A 21,950-nucleotide genomic window follows, 5' to 3' on the forward strand; every position below is an offset into this window, starting at 1 on the left:
CCTTCAATGTCATTGGCAGTGAGGGGAGGGCACTCATAATTTAGAGCTTCACAGAATCTTGTCATACTCTCCATGGCAGGCTAGCACATGTGCCTGCACAGAGTCCCATGTGTGCCAGCACAGAAGGACACTTGATGAACAACAGTTAAGGTAAGTACAACACTTTCCCTATCATCCATCCCCTCAACATTAAGAATCCAAGTCACCTACCTGTCTAAGTATCTGTCTTAGTTGTGGTCATAGTCCAGGTGTTCATGTTGAAGTTCCCGCTCTCCTTGTCTCCATCATAGTTGTCTTCAGTTATGAACTCCAATGTCCTTGTCAGTCCTCAATTCTGTTATCCAAAGACACCCTCTCCTATTTTTTTCAGCAGTCCTCTCTCTTTTTTGGAGGTGGTGTTTTTGTGATTTCTCTACTGCCATCAAACAGCAGCAAGGGCTTAAAGTCAAGACCATTGTTATCCAAATTAGTGGAATCTGTCCCATTTTAGGATCAAGAACTAGTTAGGACAGACTTTGTGCTGTAAAAGTATGTGCCATGGGGACCTCTACTGGTTTATGCCCTTAGAAATCCACAGGAAACCAGATGTTAGTGAAGTTTTAACAATTTTAATGTTGAATGGAAATAATAAACATTACACATGTAGTCTGACAAAAAATATACACACACAAAGAGAAAAAGTCTATGTTGTAGGTTTGGAATAGGTTTGGAATAGGATAGATCATTGTGGGATGGGTGATAATTACAAGATCTAGAAAAGGAAGGTCTAAGGAGGCAAAATCCAATGCCTGCTTTGGATGCAGAAAAGAAGGGGTGACAACAGGCACACAGCATGACTGAACCAAAGGTAATCTGGAGAACACTGGGCAAGGGGTCTTTGTTTGGGCAGGCTAGATATAGCAAAAATTGACTTTCTGGCAATGTTAAGAGAGGCAATCTTCCTGGACAAAGAGGAGTTCCTATTCTCAGGAGAGAACAATACAGTGGACAATAGCTTAGATGAGTCAGAGCTTGGGGATGGTCCAATTTTTGGTTAGATTTTAAATAGAGTTGAAGATTTTACAACATGTTGTCAACAGCCAGGCTATAACCTCTGCAATCATACTGCGGAGACATGCTTGGTTGCATGGCTCTTCTTCACCCCCTGACACTATATATATAGTTGAAGACCTTCCCTTTGAAAGCAAGACCTTCTTTAGTGATGAGATGGACACGATTCTAAATAGGATCAGGAAAAATTGTCTCAATGCCAAGTCTTTGGGTTTTTCTTCGTAGTGTATGTCAACCTTTAAACAAAGGTATTTTCCATGTCATTATGGTCAATTTTCTCATGATAAACCATACTAATACTGAACTTCCCATTATAGATCCCCATCCAATCTTAGTTAACAAGGGAAATGTTCCTTCTAGAACAGAAGGCAAGACATGGTGCTCTCGAGGATGCGCTAGAGATCACCCATATAAGGAGAAATAAGTCACATGACCATAGATCTGACAATGTCCATTCCTTGACCATTTGTCACTGTCTTCTTATGTTTGGTCCACTATAATCCTGGATCACTGAGTCCTGTCTTTTTTTTGGTGGGGGTATCACTCTGTGTACAGTCTCAATGTCTGTTTTTCTTCCCCTCGGAATGGCAGATTACAAGAGTCTTCAACAGCATTCTTCAGTGGGGTTTCTTGTTGGAGATATATAAAGCCATAACCTGCTTTATAGCAGACAGCTTCATAAGACATTATGCCTTAGATTTGCAAGACACAAATGAAATACAGATGCGCAAAGCAGTCCTTCATTTTCTTTTCAGTAATTGAGGAGAACATAATCCCCTCCTCCTAGTGAGTAACTTGGTAAAATCGCAGTATGGGACAGCACAGAAGACCGAAGATGAAAGCAGGGCTGCACTTAACCTGTAACTGATGTTCACTGAGGATCTTCTTTGCAGGCACACATTTTCTTCCTCGTGCCCTGCTGTGAGCATTCCTTGTGAGGTTTTCAAGTTTATACCTGCTCTGGCAGTTCAGGAGGAACTGAGGGAAGGAAGCACAGTGGCGTTGGAAAACATGAGTGTTTAGGCAGAAGCTCCTGTAATGGCCTGACATCCTGTACCTCCTAGTGGTTTTGAACTGAAAAAACATCTTCAGCAGCAGTCCCATGCATACATAGTCCCAGCGTATGCCTACAAAGGAGATCCTTGAAGAACATCAGTTACAAATAAGTGCAACCATATTTGCCATATTAGCTTATTGTTCCAAATTAAGTGCCCAATCAGTAGTTCTGGTGTTTAAGAGCGAGAGGACACACATATGCACCTATTCTTTGTTATCATATGGAGAAAGCATCAATCCATAAGTACAACTTTATAAGTAGCATTCATATAGCTGTGGAGAATAGAATATAACATCAACAAAGTTGTAATTAAGAGTAACATATTATGCTCAATATAAAATCGGGAATCTAGTTTTTAAAAAATATTTGAAAACCTACATGAAGAGTCCAGATTTTTTTTGATGAAAAGGCAAGATGCTTTCAATAAATAGTGAATGTTGAATATGCTTATAAAAGCAAAACAGTATTTTGTGTCATAAGATGAGCTTTGAGTTAGTTACATATACTGAGTTGTATTTTAATGTATTCATAACATTTCTATATTTTTGAAGGCTTGCCTGAAAATACCGTTTTACCTGCTCTGAAGACATCATTGTTGGTTTTTAAAGAATTCTTGCCTGTTATCATGTCTTTAAGGAATCCCTGCCTTCAGCCTAGGCATTGGGAAATCATAAAGAATTTTATTGAAGAGTCAGTTACTTGGGATAAAAAAACAACCCTGGATAAAATCCTGGAACTTAATGTAAGTATGCAATTTAGGGTTTAGAAGTGTCTCAGCAGGCAGTTGTTTAAATAGAGTATTTAACAGAGAGAATTTAATCGAGTCAGGCTGTTGTTTAAATAGAGAATACCAGTCACAAATCATATAAACAAGTCATAAATAATTTTTTGTTAATAAAATCCTACCCTTCAGTGTTGAAGTAATACCCAGTTTGAATTAATGGTATCTTTGCACACATTCAATTATGCAAAAGCATGGTGTGTATCTGTTCAGGAGGCATTTGCAACTATTTGGTACAAATTTAAAAGGCTAGGTGATCATCTTCTGCCTGACTGACACCTCCAAACTTGGTAAATTTCATGTTTGAACTTGTGTTCATAGACACATTTGCCACATCCCTAGTTAGTGGAGAAAGTGGACAGAAAGAACTGTGATTCCAAAGGTTATGCAGTCTTTCTAATGGAAAGACACCTCTTAAGTGTAAACAGGATCTTGGGACTAAGCAACAGTCATAGCTTTAACTACATGAGGCCTGTTGCCCAACCCAGCCCTCAGTCAGACTTCCATCAGGGACTTGCCTTAAAAGCTGCTGTACTGCTTGGTGTGGCTTGGAGCACTGTAGGACAGGAAGAGGGTCTTCTGCTTTCTCTCCTGTGTTGTTTTTCCTTATCAAAACAATTGTTGTAGGATCTTGTCTGTCCCTTCCTCAGACTCAATGGGTTCTAAGATCATGGGGCCAAATCTATGTAATAAATGTATTAGCTGTAAGGGAAAAACATTTGAAACATCAGAAGACCCACCTGAAGATACTAAGGATGAATTAAAATTCTTTTTGTGCAGACCTCTCTTGATGGGCAGATGTCTACTACAACTTTCCATTTTGAACTGTCAATCGATTCTCTGTGCCTCTCTCAGAATATTTTTTCTGCCTCTGACTCAGATGGAATTTTGTCACTCAGTAAAATCCTTGCTTAGCAAGGGAGACAGGATATATTGACAAGTCAAGGCCTGGATGTATGCCTGTCAGAATGTTTGTTCATCTTTGGTCTTCTGTGCACTCTCACATTGGGATTGCATCTGATGCACGATAGCTTCTGGGAAGTTTTCAAGCTTCAACACTAAAGGGTGCTCTAGTGACTATTTGTCACATGCACATTCCCTCTCAAAAACGACTAGAGTGAGACTAACAAACCAATGCCCTCTCCTTGGATTCCTTCTTTGCTATAACAAATGAAGGTTAATTCAAGCATCACTTTTTATGAATGGAAGAAAGGTGATTGAGTTAACTGTTTCTCCCCACTTCTGGTTGGAGGTGGTGGCCGGCAGAGCAGTAGCTAAGGTCCAGCAGGGCCTGCTTAAAAAATTACCTGAACTGATGAACACTCGCTTTGTTCATTGTTCTTGAGGGAGGACCACAACATGCTTGCAATGTACTACAAAGTGCAGGGCAGACAGAGCATTTAAACTGAAGGCAGCCTTGTATGAAAAAATGCCATCAGCTGTTGATGTGCCAGTAAAGCAGACATTGGTGGAAAGAACAAATGTATCTTCTGAAAGGTCAGCTGTTTGGGTTCCAGTGGGTTCAAAATAGGACCCAGAGGTGTTTAATAAGAGACAAAGGACAGCACTGGTTCCAAAAAGTTACTCTGCAGGTGTTGTTCACTGCCCTGAGCCCTTTGGGGGTAGGGCGGTATACACATTTAATAAACATAACAAACATAACATAACTTGGAAATGCCGGCTAAGAAGGTGAAACAAAAGCAAAAGAGAAAAGCAAAGAGACAGTAGGGAGTCTGAGATGTGAGTTTGGAGGAATGGATTAGGGAAGCTTCACACACTAGAACATCACCAGTATGTTCACTGTCACCAGCAATATCTGCATTGGAAGAAGAGCCTTTGGAACTGAGGTCTCTGCCAGAACAGAGGAACAGAGTAGAACAGAGGGAAAAGTCAGTATTATAAAAGACTTTGGATGTGAGTGCACTTGTAAGCCAGAATTTATTTTGGCTGCTGGTGTCGCCAGTGTACCAGCAGCAATTGGTGCAGTCAATGGCTGTGTTGGAACTGAGGAGTGCTACCTGAGCTGTAGAGACAGGTTGGCAAGGGACTTTTGGGCACCAGTGTTTGAGTCTGATGTAGAAGAGGAGAGCGCTGTCTGGTCCAAGGAGGGTTTGGATCAAGTGTTGGGGACATCTCCAGATGAAAAACTGGCAGAAGCACCAGCAAGTTCGCCATCAGATGACTTAAGTTTATATGCTGAGCAACTATTCACTTGGCTCATGAACTGTACATTGATGCATCTGCAACTGTGCATAAACTGAAGGACAAAATATCTCATCTTTATGCTGAGTCTGCAGGTATCATAGCATTTTCTGTCTTGGATGGATTCTTGGAAATGTGATGCAAGAGGTAGCCTATGCAATCATCTACCCCAGTTACACCTAGCAAACTTGAAAATCGCTGTGAAGTGAGATAGAAGAATTGCAAGTTTTCAGAAATTCACCTTCTGTCTTCATTGCTGATCACTGAAGAGATGCAGCTGAGAAGTGGGCAGCATTGTCACACTATGCCTTTGAATAAGGAGGGCTGGAAGTTAGATGCACTGGGGCACAAGGTATATACATCTGCAGCCCTAAGTTTGCACATTCTCAATTATATGACCATCATGATTAAATACCCACTGACATTGTGGGATAAAGTTAAGAAACAGTTGGATAGATCGCCTGAACAGGTGAAGTTTTCCATAGATTAATGCAAGTAGACAATGTATTGAAACATCTGTACAATAGCTACAGCAGGAGTGCTGATACAATACTCTTCATTGTGGTCCACCGCTTTGCCAAATGAGACCAAATGAAACCAAGTACCGTGTTGAGGATGTGCCGTTTGAGGGGGACACACTATTTTCAGAAAAGACTGATGAGGTGTTATAAAAGATTAATGAAAAAAGGAAGTACTGGATAGCAGTGCACATGAAAATGCAAAAAATAATTAAATTAAAATTTCCCCTTATTGCTAAAATGATGTTATTGGATATCTTACCGGAAAACCTTCCTAAGAAGCTTAATGAACTATGTTGGCACTTATTAACTGCAGCAAGAGTAATGATTTCATCCTGTCTGAAATCTGATAAAGATCTTAGCACTTTGGGAAGATAAAATCAGCAAATTTGGTTTGTCAAAAGTTTGCGGCGCCCGGTCCCACTTTCGGGAGGGGACCTGGCAGAAAGCCAAAGATAGTACTGATGGAATTGGGGGGGATGTCACAGGGGCGGCAAGATCTTCAACCCACTTCTTTGGCTTATCTCTCAATGAAAGTGTGTTTTTATATCAACCATAACTTGCGCAAGGAGGGTAGGTGAATTGTCAGTATTAAGTACTGAATTGCCATTTCTGAAGATGTTTTGACGATAAGGTTGTTTCAAGATCTTTTGAATTTTTGCCAATGCCAATGGTAGTATCTAAGTTCAACATGTCACAAGAGTTGAACTGTTTTTTGAATCGAGGATCAGAGGCATTAAAATGTTCACATAATTTGGATATCAGAAGAGCTATATTTTACTTGCATAGAACAAAGTACGTGTCCTGCCCATAGTTTATTCATGTACATTCAATTAGAACCCAGGCATCATTGGCAGCATTTAGGAAAGGAGTTCTGATCCAAGAGGTCTGCAGAGCAGCAACATTGTAATTGGCAGATATGTTTGTTTGTCACTATGTGCTGGGCCTACAAGAGAAGAAAGATACAACAGTAGGGAAGAAGTACTTCTAAACGCCTCTGAAAAATGACAAAATTGAAGTTAAAGCATACCTCTGATCCAACTGGCTTGTCCCCATCACTGAGGAAATCCATCCCCAAAACAGACACACACCCCGCCCAACTTTGCACTCCATTGCTGCATGTAGAATGTTTAGAGAACCTTTCAAGGATGAGGTGGAAGAAGTTAGTGCTTCACCACCTTCTGGACCTAAACATAAGAATCTTCACAGGATCATGCTGCTCCTGCCACTACATTCTGGCAATCACCTTGATATCCCTGCCCTCCAACTTTAATGTACATCCCTCAGTGGGTCACTCTATATAACCAGCAGATGTGTTTCCAGCCTATGGTTCTGGCTGATGAGTGCGTGTCTTTCACTGGAACTTTGGTGAACAGTGAGATAACATCAAAGCTGATAAGTATGTTGCTAGGGTTGAGATGGAGATTGCCACACAGTTTACAGAAAACCAACACACAGAGACCAGTATCTACATAAAAACTCCAATCACCAACCACAACAAAAAAGGAGCATAATCAAAACTCCTTGACAGATCATGCAAAATGAATTTGTGAACCTCACCTCCTCCCTGATGAAATCAACCATCTAGACTGGGCTCTGCAGGCTAATGGCTACTCCACAACAGAAATCAGAAGAGCTTTAAGACCAAGAGAAACCCAGAGGACTGAAGAGAAACAGCCTACCACAGGAAAAATATTTCTACCATACATCAAGGAAATCACAGATCAAATAGGGAAACTGATGAAAAAACATAACCTACAAACAATCTTCAAACCTACCAAGAAAATACAGCAGATGCTACACAGCAAAGGACAAGAGGGACCCCCTCACTTCTGTAGGAGTCTATCGCATACCTTGCAGGTGTGGAAAGGTCTACATAGGAAAACTGGCACAAAAACGCTAGCATTCAGCCTCGTCAGATATGGAGCAGGGAAAACATCGTCGGGCTTAACCATCCCGAAAAATCTGCAGTTGCAGAACATGTCTTAAACAAAACTGGACATAACATTTTATTTGAAAACACTGAAATACTGGACAATTCAAAAGGTTACTATGTCAGACTGCACAGGGAGGCCATTGAAATTCACAAACACCAAGACAACTTCAACAAGAAAGAAGAGACTCTGAGAATTAACAAAGCTTGGCTGCCAGTACTTAAAAACACCAGAATCAAAGGCCAAGGGCATGCTAAGTTAATGGACAATGGACTCCACTCAAACACAGGATTTCACTAAGACTGTTGCTGCTTCAGGGAGTGCAAATGTGAATCAGTTCCTGGACTGAAAACCCCCACCTGCAATACTATACTATCAACCACCCCTTTGCATAGCAAATTCCACCCAAACACTTACTGATTGGTTCCCCATCCTGGGACATGGACAATATATACCCCACCAAAACATTCCCTTCTCACTGGATACAGTGTTTAACAGTCTTCCCTCTGTGATACACCTCTGAAGATGCCAGCCACAGATGCAGGTGAAACGTTAGGAACAAGATCCACCAGACCATGGCCACACAGCCCGAAAAACCCACCACAACCAGTCAGGCAGAGAGATCAACCAGCTGGGTGGGAACAATACACTTGGTCTGCCCCCAACTGGTGTTTTTGTGTATGTGCTGTGTGAATGGAACAAAATGATATGTATTTTTAACAGTTTAATGAGTATTCTTGAGTGCTCTTAATAATCAGTTACTGTTACCTTTTAGAATTTAAGGTTCTCACCTCTTCTAATCCTCCACTTCCTAGTCTTCCTGCTCTGAACCCATAGCTGAGGGAGGGATGCATCCATTGCTTTACAAAGGAGTAATTGAGCTGGTCCCCAAAGGTGACTTCTTCAGAAGTTTCTGTTCTTGCCATTTCCTCATTAATAAAAAAGGATGGAGGGAAACATCCAATACTTAACACTAGGAAGTTACATAAATGTTTGAAAGTTTGCCAGTTTCAAATGGTCACCCAGCCTAATATAATTTCCTTGAGGGAAATTGCTAGTTTTTTTAGTTGAAACAAGAGTTAAGAAAAAGGCCTTTCTTACATTTCAAAAGTAAGACAGAGGAAATATGTTCCTTTCAAGGTTTCAGGACAAGTGTGTATTCTAGAATGTTCAGAAGCATGCTTGATCTGAAATGGCAACCAACGAAACCAGTGGAAATATCACAGGTGTCCAGTAAACAGTCAGTTTCATTTGCCATCTTCAGAGGAGCAAAGAATCCCTAGCTTGTATGACTCTGGTATATACAACAATCCCCAAAGGATAGAACATGTTCTCCAGCACTTTGTAAAGGTTTGATCTTAATTAACATCACATGGCTGGTGGTGTAGATTATCTCTCAAGGATTTGTCTTTTGAGATACAGGTAGCACCAAACAGGTTTTCATTCACTGAGATTTTAGTCTCTCACAAAACATAGTTGCCATCAGAAACAGCCTAGAACCATTGGAGAATGTAAAATTTGAATTAACCATGAAATTGCTTTATCAGTGATTCTGGGATAAGGCATCCTCTCACCCCCATTGCTAAAAAACAAACTTCAGAAACGTCAGGCCTCACTTTGTTTCTTTGAGACAGTATACCTTATATACTCATGTATAAGTCTACTTTTTCAGCAGGGGCGTAATGAGGCAAACTGTACCCCTGGGCAAAACCTGAGTTGGATGCCCCCCCCCCCCCCATGGGCGGCTACTCCACCACGACCAATTTTTTTTTGCACCAGGACATTGGTGCATGCAGGGGGTGCATTTTTAGACATATCAGCACTAAAATTTCAGTGTATCATCAGGAGACTGTCCTTATGCTACCCCCCCAAGTTTGGTGAGAGGTTTGGTCTTCAAGGGAGTCCAAAGTTATGGACTCCCCAAAGGTGCCCCATCCCCCATTGTTTCCAATGGGGAGCTTTCAATTCCTCTCAAATCTCCGGCGTGTCCCTATGCAGCCCCTTTGTCTGGAGTTAGGGTCAAAACTCCTTGGAATCAGCCGCCTTGGCTGAGGGCTTTTAGATTCTGGCTGCAAATTCCATTTTCTCAGACTGTAATTCCTTTGGTCCACATGTCTGCTCTCTGACACCCTATATTTCCAAACCCCCTCCTGGTTTTCCATATAGCAATTGAAGAAAAATGGCCTCTATTGGATTTCCGTCAAAGTGGATTCACTTTCTGCTCCTTTGTCCTATTCAGAAGCTTATAAGTAGGAAAATTAAAAGGTCAACTATTGGATAGGAGAGTTTCTACCCTTAATCACCGGGCCAAGCAAACATGCTCCCCTGTATTTTTCTCTCCCATTTGAACGGGGCCACTTGGCTATCACTACCTGTATTGCTTTAATAAACCCTGCTCAAAAAGGAGAGCCATAATGCTCGCCAGGTTTACATCGTTATGCCTTCTGCCTTGTTACATGGCAGACTTTAACAAGCAAGAAAAAGGCTAAAAGATTGTGCTCCATGTAATGATGGTGGCTCAGTTGAATCTCTGGCACCACCAATTACTTACACTGTCTCAGATTCAAGGGAAAATCAGGATCCAAAGTATGTGGAATCTCTTTACTCCTTTACATTTTCACCAGATCTCCTCGCTTTAATTAGATTACACTACTCTCTGTTGGACAACCCTGATTGTTCTCCTCCTCTGTATGATAGTGGCAGACTTTCTCCTGGAAATTACTAAACGCCAAAGTAGATTCCTTCCTGACCTAACATTTATTTCCCTGTATTGTATATGCTTTTTAATCTGTTTCTTATTAGTTGTTGTACTGTTGTCTATGCCAATAGCTAGCTTGCAATGGAAGTTGGGATTAGAGAGATGAGCGGTTGTTAAGTGCTTTGAGGGTCTCATAACCTTGGTCCCTGAACGCAGGAACTGCACCAAACCCAAGTCATCAGGGCAGTCTTCTGATGAGACCCTATAAGTGTTTGAGACTGTGCCTTCAGGAAGCTGTAGCCCTCTTCAGTTCCTGCAACTCTCTTCATTGACAGCACATAGTAGTGGTCCATCGCAGAACAAAGATTCTTGAGCAAATTTCTGGGATGTTCCTGCAAGTGCATTAGTTTGAATTCGTAATCTGCACTAAAATAATGTCGAGGTTTCGATTCTGGAAACTGTCCTACTGGGACTCTCCAGTTTGGTGCAGTTTAGTTTAGCGAAGGGTCCAAAGTTATGGGACCCCTCCAAGGAGCAGCACCCCATCCCACACTTTCTTGCTAAGGAGATGGGGCCACCCTTTTGAGGGTCCATAACTTTGGACCCCCTGAACCAAACTGCACCAAATCTTGGGGGTGCCATCATGACAGTCTCCAGATGATACCCTGAAATTTTGGTGATGATACGTCCCTGCAAGAACATCCCGAAATTTGCCCAAGAATCTTTGTTCTGCATTGAGTTTTCTGCATTGCTGTCAATGAGGGTTGCAGGCTGGGGGGGGGGGCACATTTCTGAAGGCACAGTCTGAAAACCTTCAGGGTCTCATCAGGAGACTGCCCTAGTGATACTTCCAGGTTTGGTGCAGTTTGGTTCAGGGAGGCCAAAGTTATGGACCCTCAAAACTGTAGCCCCCAACTCCTACTAGCTCCCAAAAGGGGTGCCCCTAACTTTGGACTCCCTGAACCAAACCTCACCAAACTTGGGGGATAGCATAAGGACAGTCTCCTGATGATACGCTGAAATTTTGGTGCCACTAGCCTAAAAACTGCGCCCCCTGCAGGCCAAAAATGGAAAACCACTAAAAATACCCAAAAACGAACCCAGCATTTTGATCCCCCCCCCCCAAGGTGATGCCCTGGGCAGCTGCCCACCTTGCCCAATGGACATTACGCCAGTGTTTTTCAGCACATTTTTGTGCTGAAAAAGCCCCCCATGACTTATACGCGAGTGAGGGTCCCACTTAATTCTTGTCTGGCATTCCCCCCGTCTTCGCTCTCCTCCTTCTCTGCCTCTCCCCTTTCAGCTGCTTTCTCAGCCTCCTTCTCTGCTTTGCTCTCCTCTGCCTTCTTCTCTGCCTCCCCCCTTTCAGCTGCTTTCTCAGCCTTCTTCTCTGCTTCACTATCTTCTGCCTTCTCTGCCTCCCCCCTTTCAGCCGCTTTCTCAGCCTCCTTCTCTGCTTCGCTCTCCTCTGCCAGCTCTCTTCTGCCTCCCCCCTTTCAGCCGCTTTCTCAGCCTCCTCCTCTGCTTCACTCTCCTCTACCTTCCCCCTTTCAGCTGCTTTCTCTGCCTCTGCCTTCTTTTCGGCTGCGGCCAGCCCCTGGCTCTCGGCGGGTGACAGCCAGTTGACCTGGGTGAGCTGAACAAGGTGCGGGATGGAGAGGTTGATGGCAGAGACCTTGGGATTGGTGAGATGGGGGGTCAGTAGCAGAGACCTCCAAATAGCGCCTGACCGTATCTATTTTTTTTTAATTTATTTATTTATTTCTTAAACTTTTATACCGCCCCATCCCCGAGGGGCTCTTTTTATTTTTGAAATTTACCAGTAGCTGCTGCATTTCCCACCCTAGACTTATACGCAAGTCAATAAGTTTTCCCAGTTTTTTGTGGTAAAATTAGGTGCTTCGACTTCTATTTGGGTCGACTTATACACAAGTATATGTGGTATGTCACTGCAGGTTCAGAAAGCATGAGTGCAGCAGTATATCTGTTCTCTGCTGATTTTCTTACTGCTGCCAAGCTTTTATAATTCCTTTTTTAAAAATCTTGGATTAATGGTGCATTCATAATGGTGAACTTTTCAAGGCTCCAGACTCAGCTGACAGAACTAATGTGATACAATAGAGTGCTGAACTAGAACTAAGAAGATAGACAGGGGTCTAATTCAGTTTGAAGAAGAAGAAGAGTTTGGGTTTATATCCCCCCTTTCTCTTCCGAAAAGAGACTCAAAGGGGTTTATGATCTCCTTTCCCTTCCCCCCCTGTGAGGTGGGTGGGGCTAAGAGAGCTCCGAAGAACTGCGACTAGCCCAAGATCACCCAGCTGGCATGTGTTGGAGTGCACAAACTAATCTGGTTCACCAGATTAGCCGCCACAGCTCAAGTGGCAGAGCGGGGAATCAAACCTGGTTCTCCAGATTAAAGTACACCTGCTCTTAACCACTACACCTTGCTGGCTCCCACTGTACCACGCTGAATTGTGGCACAAGGCGAAGGGGGTAAGCTTCCCTTCATTTTCCCAACCTGAAATATTATTGGACACAACTTAATTCCTGATTCCTTTCATGCATGTTCCTGATTTGAATTAGTCCACAGAATGCCTGGTTTTTCAAGAAAAAATGCCATTCACAAGACATCCATTGTTATATATAGTTGAGCCCTTGGTCAAGAAATTCTCTGAGTGAACTTGAGCCAGTCCCATTCCCTCAGCCTAATGTACCTCAGGTTGTTGTAAGGATAAAAGGGATGCAGAACACCATCTGAGATCACTGGAGGAAGTGGGAAATTTCTGGGAGCATCTAGATCATTATTTTGGAAATGGGATGTTGGATTAGATGGATTTTAGATCTGATTCTAGAAGGTTCTTCGTACATTTTGCTTTGTAATACTTCTTTTTAGATTTACATTTAATTTGATTATTTTATGCAATGTTTATGATGATTGTTAGTTGTCCTGTCAATCTTTTATGACTAAAAATGAGTTCAATTTTTTTTAAACTAAATACATATTATCCCCACCTGTAGTTACTTCAATACAGGAGAGAAATAAATGAAGTTTCTATAATGGCTACCAATGAAATAACCCTTGAAGTAATGCTGAAAAAGATCATTGTCCTTTGGTCCAAAACTGATCTTCATTTGTCTCCATATCACTCCGAAACATCTACTACTGTAATTATTTCATCTGCTGAAGATATACTGGCTCTATTAGACGATTCTCAAGTGACAATTTCAACAATCAAAGGCTCTTCCTTTGTTGAACCAATTAAGGTAAAATCATTTGGAAATGTTCTATGAAAATTTTGCTTTTCATCAGCTGTTTAACATTTTAGATGGCTACTCATTTTGTAAATCTAACAGGATAGAAAAAACTGATTCTAAACCAGCAGACTTGGCTAACCCTATAAACTATTGCTCCCAGCATCATGGGATATCAGCATTGTGGGATCAGGGTTAAATATTATACTTTATATGTTATCTTTATGTTCATATATTTCTAAGTAAATGTATCTCCTCTCTTTCTGTTAATCCTTTTTCCTGTGGATGGTACTTTTGGATTGACCCACCTTAAATACAATTTTGAGACTCTTTTGTATATATCAATCTTCTAGTTGAAAACCAGTAGTTTAAACTATTCAATACTATGCCACCAAGACTGCATGAAAAAGAGATTGTTCTGCTGAGTCAAGTGTATAAAAATCCATCTGGTTTATTGTTGTTATTTATTGTGTATAGAGACTTGTGGATGCCTGGGATCATAAACTGAATATATTTTCGACCACCATGGTGGAATGGTTGACTTGTCAAAGGAACTGGATTTACCTTGAGCCAATCTTTCATGCTGCAGAAATAAAAAGGTATTATTAGGTGCAACAATACTGTCATGCCTATCACTGAATGATTAAGATGCCATACGAAATCCAAAATTATGCACTACATCCTGTTCTGTAGTGTAGGGATGCCACAAACTTTGCAGTAAACCTGTTTTTCAGACTGTGATCTGATCAAGGATATGTTCAGCTTGCTTTGAGCAACCTGAACAGCAGGTTACCACATTACTGGCAGGAAATTTTGAAGACTTGAGACCACTACTGCTGATAGTTAAAGCAGAAAGTGCCAAAGCAGGACTACAGCTAAATTTCATGAAGCAAACAAAAAAACTGGTGAGAATTTATTCAACTTTAAGGTTGACAATGAGGAAGTTGAAATTGTTCAAAATGTTCTATTTCTTAGCTCCATTATCAACCAAAAGGGAGACTGCAACCATGAAATCAGAAGGAGATTGAGACTAAGGGCAGCCATGAAGGAGCTAGAAAAGATTTTTAAGTGTGAGAATATGTTGCTAGAGACCAAGATTTATCTAATTCATGCCATAGTATTCTCTATTACTATGTATGGGTGTAAAAATTGCATAGTGAAGAAAGCTGAGAAAAAGAAAATAGATTGATGTAAAAAGGGGGGAAGACTAAGCATGAGATGAACTTTATAAAGGAAGCCCTGTCCCTCAGTTTGCATGACTTGAGCAGGGCTGCTAATGACAGGGCATTTTGGAGGACATTAATTCATAGGGTCACCATGAGTCAGAAGCAACTTGATGGCACTTAACTCATGCCCATGCTTGAAAAAAGAAGGGACAAAGAAATAATTTCTCTTTTTATCTTGGCAGCCCAATTGCTCTGTTTCATTTTTCTGCAAACTCAGAACTGAGGGTGGAGAGAAATTTCTAGGGACAACTTGGGCTGTGGAGAACAGAAATGATATTTTTCTTTTCTCTAAACCCAAGCTGACAGCTTGGAGTAGGAAAAAGAGAAAGGAAATCAGCTGGCCTTCACCCCACCCATCTCTCGCCACCAACTTTCCTGCATCTCTGCAAGTCTAGGACATAGCAAGATATCCAGGACAAGGGGTCAGAAGAACCTGACTTCCCTGTGATCCCTTTGATAAGCTAGGAGTTAGCTCCTGCTCCCCCTCCCACCAAAAAGTACAATTCAGCATTTATTTTAGACTAAGAATTATAGTTTGTACATCTACATTGTTGTAAAATAGTGTTTAATGGATACTTCCAATGTGTTATTTAAACAAGGTATTTACTTTAAATAATTATTTTGTATGTTGCGCTTTAGATAATGATTATGAAAGTACAATGCACATCTACATTCAAAATATTGTTGGTACACATACTTTCTCCTCTAACACACTTCCTCCATCTAGGTGGTTTTTAGAAGTACTTTTGGAAAGTTGAGAGTGTTGGTGTTTGACTGAGTATGTAGCTATCAATATACATTCTAATTATAATTATTTTGAACAAATAAAATATGCCATGCTTGAAAATTTTCTTGCAGAACAATAGAATCATTTAAATATTACATTGTAGTAATCATTTGTGGATAGATAGATGCTACTTTACACTGACCTGGATGACTCACACTAGCCGGATTTTGTCAGATTGTAGAAGCTAAGGAGAGCTGGCAGAGGCATAGCAGAAGGAAATTGAGCCGGGGCAATGGCACCCAATTTTGTTCCCCCCACGTGCCAACCCGGCTCAGATGAGCTGAGTTGGCATGGGGGAACGCAAAATTGCCCCCCACTTGGCACACACCTCCTCCCCCACGCTGATGCAGGTTGGACAAACAGTATTGGTGTGGGGGAGAGGGGGTGTGGGGGCATTTTGCACCCCTTCCCCATGGGTGCTATCCCCTCCTCCCCCATGCCGACTCAGACAAGCCAAGTAACTCAGGGGAGGTGTGGGGAGGTGCAAAATCACCCCCACATGGCACACCCTTCCTCCCCTGCTCCGACCCAGGAGCCAAGTTGGCATGGGGGTGCGGGGGATGATTTTGTGCCCCCCATGTGACAGGATGGCATGTGCCTAGGGACATGTGACCCCTGAGGGCTGGACTTGGATAGGAGACCACCAAGGAAAATTAGAGTCGTTATGCAGAGGAAGGCAATGGCAAGCCACCTTTGTTAGTCTTTTGCCATGAAAACCCTGTGAGACTGCCATAAATTGTTTGCTACTTTTCAGTACTTTACACACACACACACAGAGAGAGAGAGAGAGAGAGAGAGATGTTTCTTTTAGAAAGTACAACCTATAGCTTGGTACTGAGCTTACAAAATGACAACCTCTGACCAAGTGTATTCAAAAACAAAAAGTGTTTGATGAACAGGAATAAAAGAAACCAGACAAAAAATTATGATGTACTCAGTATTATAAAGGGCTATCTGAGCAGTAGCCTGAACCTTGGTTGAAATTAGTGAGGTTGGTGAGCTAAGGAAGGCTGGACAGAAAAAGTGGTTTTTAAAAAATTAAGTGATGGAAATCAAGATACTTAGAATATCCTGTAGTACATCAGCCTCCAAAGACTGAAATTATTTAACAAAATCAAAAGTTTGGAGAGAGTTGTCAGAAATGTTCTTTTTCATAGTTTCTGTATAGTATCATATATAGGTTCTGTGCCAGCACAGGATCAACTTCAGAAAGTTTAAAGTTGGTCAACTCCTTTTCCAAGAGGATTCTGTGTCTCAGAGAAGTAGTCGAACCTTCCTCCTCAGTTCTCTTCTGAATGCTGTGTTAGTAGAGTCTCCAAAAGGATTTGCTTCTGTGTTGGTATAGAACCAACACATATGAATAAACAGATGAAATTCAGATAACGTCAATTATAGGTAAATAATGTGTTTTTTCTAGTCAGCTGGCTTTTGAAAAAAATAAGGGGACTTTTATGGCCTGTAGTCCCTTCTATATCTATATTTTAAAACCACAAGGATTTTAAACAACAGTAGGCACTTTTAAAAGTCCCATAGATTCCAAGTAAGGAAAGCAACATCAGAATTTAGTTGTAGATGATAGAGAGTAAAGGTTTGGATAGAACATTAAACAAATGTAAGACGTATACTCCCTTAGAGCACCTGATGAAAATAGTGTAAAATCATGAAAGTTAATGTTATGTTCCTAGAAGATGGCAGTTATTGCCAAGTTACATATTTACATCAATTCCCTGTGCCATACTGTAACCTGTTCAGGAGGGTCTTTCAGCCTTCACAAGCAGCATTTGTGGGGTATAAGGATGCTTGGAGAAAGGGAATTGATGAAAAATCACTTCAGTGAACCTGCTTTGTAACTTGTGATCCTGCCCAAAGTCATTTGAACTACAGCCTTCTCTATTCTCAGTAGCTCTCCTTACCCCCTAAAATTAAATTCTGAGATCTTGGGGATCCGTTTTGGATAACATGCCACATAACATGCCACATAAGGAAATTGCTACGAAGAGAGGAAATTAACCCCTCCCTCACTCTTTTGACACGAGAGAGAAGCAATTGCTCCTAATTCCTGTTTGCCACCCGAGGACAGTACCACCCCTGCTCAGAGCACGTTGCCCCAGTAACCACACTGTACTTATGACTGGGGTAAAATATTTGGCCGTAGCCAACCGTTTATTGTGTGGAAAGAAGCATGTGGCGCAGAATGGGATTTTGATCTGATTTGGAACGCTGGGCAGTACCTCCCCAGGGGTGCCTCCCAGGCAAGCCGCTCCACCCGCCATTCTGTTGGCTGAGTGAATGCCCTGTGCCATTGGCACGGAGATCTACCAGGTGGTCGGCCCCTTCCTGGGGCTTGGCCCTGTGCATCCCGACTGCTGTGATGCTGAGCTGGGCAACTGGCCTCTTGCTGTAGCATTCCTGCAAAACAGGGGGTAGCTATCTAGCTCCCCTCCAGCCCCATCAGATCAATTCCCATGTGCAAAACTGCCGCATGGCTATGACAAAGAAGCATGCATTAACACATCTCCAAAGCTTGAAGGTATTGATGGGTGGGCAAGCTGCCAGCCAGCCGATACATATGGCACAAAGGCCAGCCCGGCCTTTTATCAGCCTGGGCCGGCCTTTGCAATGACATCACGGCACCGGTGCACCGTGATGCATTGCCCTCAAAGGGCATGGCCACCGGCCCCCTTCCACCCTCGTAAGGGCGGAAGCTGAGGACTCTTCCCTGCCCTTCCCGGGCAGCAACTGCGGCCATGGTTATTCACGGTCATCCTTTTCTCATTGTTGCTTGCATGTCATGTGATATTTTGTTCATGAAGATCCCCAAACCTGCAGCATCTACATTTCAGGGATCACAGGGGAACTGGTAGATGAAGGAGAAGGAGGGTATCAATCTCTGATTATGCCATATGTGAGTGGTTTGTAGCATTCAACTTTGTTTAGTATATCTGAAATTTAGAATTCTCTTTTAGAATATTTCCCTAAGAATATTTATGATTTGAAAACAGGCAGCTTCCAGTAGAGGCTAATCTTTTTTCTCAAGTGGATAACAAATGGAAAGAGATAATGAAACGTACAGAAGAAAAACCAAATGCTCTTAGAGCAGCTACAGCTGCAGGAGTTTTTGAAATGATGCAGACCAACAATGCTCAGCTGGAGAAAATACAGAAATCTCTTGAGGTAACATCCATGTTCCTAAATTGCACTGGGGAACTCCCAAAGAAAATAAACTGTTGAGCAAAATCTAATGGGATGATCTAATAAAAAAAAAGGAAGGACCACAGGAAGTATCTATGAAAACAGTGAATCCAGGCAAGAAAAACATTTGGGAAATGGAAAGTGTCAACCACAATATTATAGCTTCATTTTCAGGTTATAATTTTATAACCATATTATAGATTCATTTTCACTTTATAAGTTTTAATTATTTTTTTTTAATTTTGGGGACAGGGTTATCTTGAAGTTAAACGTATGGTTTTCCCAAGATTTTATTTTCTCAGCAATGCTGAACTTCTTGAAATATTAGCTGAACGAAAATCCTCTGATGCAGTACAGGTAATGCATTACATATAACGTACATTTTTATTTTAGGCATACTTACAGCTTAATATTTATTATATTATTTTTATTCTTATTTGTTATACAGCCTCATCTTGTGAAATGCTTTGCTAATATAAAGAAATTATGTGTTCGTGTTCAAGAACAGAGACCTCCAGTGGTTTTAATGATCAAGTCTGCAGAAGGGGAAATTCTTCTACTTCCAAAGTAAGGTGTACAGTTATTTTAAATTTCTAAGGTGTTGCTCATGATGAACCACTTCTTATAGATTTTCAAGCAATTTGCCAGAGCTTATTTTTAAGTTTCGTTTATATAAATATAAAATACTTATTTTAATTTTTTATATGTTCATCTTGAGATGCATATGGAATGTGCTTTCCTAACTTACGGGTATTTAGATTGATTACAAATTTCTGTATGTTGTTCACAGTGCACAATTTGGAACAGCTTTAAATGCAAAATGCATAGAGAAATTTATTAGGCCAAGAGGATTTTAATTCAGAAATAGAGAGACAGAAATGTAAAGCCTGAAAATGAACAGGGAGTTGGATAGTAGTTATGTCTACTTTCAAAAAGTAAAAATGTGTAATTATTTCTACTAAGTTAAAGCACTAACTTTTCAAATACTGTATTTTAGAGCTATTCGTATTAGAGGTCCTGTTGAACAGTGGCTAGGAAATGTTGAAAGTACCATGTGTGATATGATAAAAAGGTAAATATCATTGATAGTTATGGATGGTTTTATTGATTAGCTGTTAGTTAAAAGAAGTTTGAAATACATATTTGCTAAGAAAATTAATATGCTATGAGTGATTTAAGTAAATAAATTAATTTCACATGATAAATTAGCATTAAATATTTTGATTTTTTAAATGGTTTATTACAATTTTCTTGGGGCCAAAATGTAAATGGTATAATCTTTGATTGGATCTGCTAACTGTTGAGATATAATTTAACACAGCTGAGGAAAGGCCCAAACTGAGTCTGAGTATTGGGAAGTGTTGCCCCCAAAGGTAATGTTGCCTCATTGGGAAAATGTTCAGGTACTTGCATTTCTTCCCAGTTCAGAGCTAGTACTATTTTTAGAGTTGATATATATGAGAAAAACAAAGAGAAATAACTGTTCCTTCTACCAAGGAAATAACTGTTCCTTCTACAAATGAGAAAAACAAAGAGAAATAACTGTTCCTTCTACCAAGGCCATTGCTGAGATCCTCAGGGCTGTATTCAAGGTCTTTCATGGTCTTTCATAAGTAAAAAACAAAATGTCAGAAGATCTAATTTCACATCTCTTAAGTTATGTATATTTTGACCTATAAAATAAGAGGCAAGAATGCACATTTTTTAAAACAATGCTTATACTTTTAAATTAGATTTAGAAGGTTTTGTGCTGGGTCTGCTCAGTCAATGCTCTTTGATAGTTTTATCTATTCTACAGTGGGGGACAACATTTGCTAGTTGTTCAGTACACTTTTGCAGTAACTAGTACAGGTCATAACTGAAATTTATGGAATATCTTATGTACAGTGCTATTGGTGGCTGAAAATGACAATTATTAATGCTTTTAATATTATCTGTGGCAGCAGAAAACCAATTTTTTGGTAATTTTCCAGCTATTTCAAGGTGTTGATATTGACCTTCAAAGCCTTGCACAGTCTGGGACCACCATACCTTAAGGACTGCCTTCTCCCTCCCTTCAGTCATCTTTGGAGGCCCGGTTTTGGTTGCTTCCACCATCTCAGTCTAGAACAGGGGTAGGGAACCTGCGGCTCTCCAGATGTTCAGGAACTACAATTCCCATCAGCCCCTACCAGCATGGCCAATTGGCCATGCTGACAGAGGCTGATGGGAATTGTAGTTCCTGAACATCTGGAGAGCCGCAGGTTCCCTACCCCTGGTCTAGAAGTATAGTTAGTAACCCAGAAAAAGTCCCCTCTGCAGGGAAATTCCTTTGTCTCCCTTTACTGGTGTCTTTCACCAATGGGTGAAGACTTCTTTGTTTTGTTTGGCATACCCACAATAATTGTTATTGTCCTTCCCTAGTTCCAGTGACGTAGGTATAGATTTTTTATGGGGTGGGTTCATGGGGTGGGGCCACGCCTCCACCCGCTCATGGGAGCATGGCCATGCCTCCCCAAGAACCGCCCCAACCTCAGTGCTTATAAAAACAGCTATCTGAGGCCAGGGATGGCAGACTCCCCTGCTCCCCCCCACCGGCTAGGCTCCCAGCCAGCAGCCAGCAGTTCCTTCTGCCCTCCCCTCCGGGCAGAGGCGTGGCTAGGAAAAATGGAGCCCAGTGCAAAATCTGAATTTTGTGCTGCCCCCCCTCCCCATGAGCAGCCACCGTGATGCTGGAATCCACCCCCAAACAGCATCACTCTCAATGGTGTTTAAACTAGGGAGCCCAGATTCTCCTTTTAAATCCACCTTAAAAGGAGAATCTGGGGTCCCCAGTTAAAACAACATTGAAAGTGATGCTGTTTTGGGGTTGATCCCCCCCACCCTGAAACAGTATCACTATCAATGTTTAAACTGGGGACCTCAGATACTCCCTTTAAATCCATGCCGAAGGGGGTGGATTTAAAAGGCGAATCTGGGGAAATTTGGGGGGTGCCTGCTGTCAGGGTTGAACTTGGGAAGCCCCCCTTACCTACGTCCTTGCCTAGTTCTGGTGTTGTTTGTTTATGTGTTCTTATTGCATTATTTCATAATTTTACCTTTTAAATTGTTTCAGTGTTTATGTGTTCCAACTGTTGATACAAACAGTGCCAATCTTAAGCAGAATTCTATACTCCTATGTCCATTAAAATAATTTTTATTTTATTTATTTATTTTATTTTATGCTACCTTTCCACCCAATCAGTTCCTATATTGCTGATAAAATTTATAAAGA

The 21,950-nt window shown here is 41.3% G+C and overlaps 1 protein-coding gene across 1 annotated transcript in view; it reads left to right on the plus strand.

Annotated features, from left to right (window-relative positions):
* Nucleotides 1-21,950, plus strand: part of DNAH14 (dynein axonemal heavy chain 14) — a 306,182-nt gene that overhangs the window by 71,000 nt on the left and 213,232 nt on the right. The window contains 7 exon segments of the mRNA XM_048504880.1: nt 2,659-2,849; nt 13,259-13,504; nt 13,970-14,091; nt 18,508-18,679; nt 18,950-19,054; nt 19,146-19,264; nt 19,695-19,769. Coding sequence (XP_048360837.1) covers nt 2,659-2,849; nt 13,259-13,504; nt 13,970-14,091; nt 18,508-18,679; nt 18,950-19,054; nt 19,146-19,264; nt 19,695-19,769 — 1,030 coding nt within the window.

Source organism: Sphaerodactylus townsendi, linkage group LG01 (genome assembly GCF_021028975.2).
Source record: "Sphaerodactylus townsendi isolate TG3544 linkage group LG01, MPM_Stown_v2.3, whole genome shotgun sequence".
Lineage (NCBI taxonomy): Eukaryota > Metazoa > Chordata > Lepidosauria > Squamata > Sphaerodactylidae > Sphaerodactylus > Sphaerodactylus townsendi.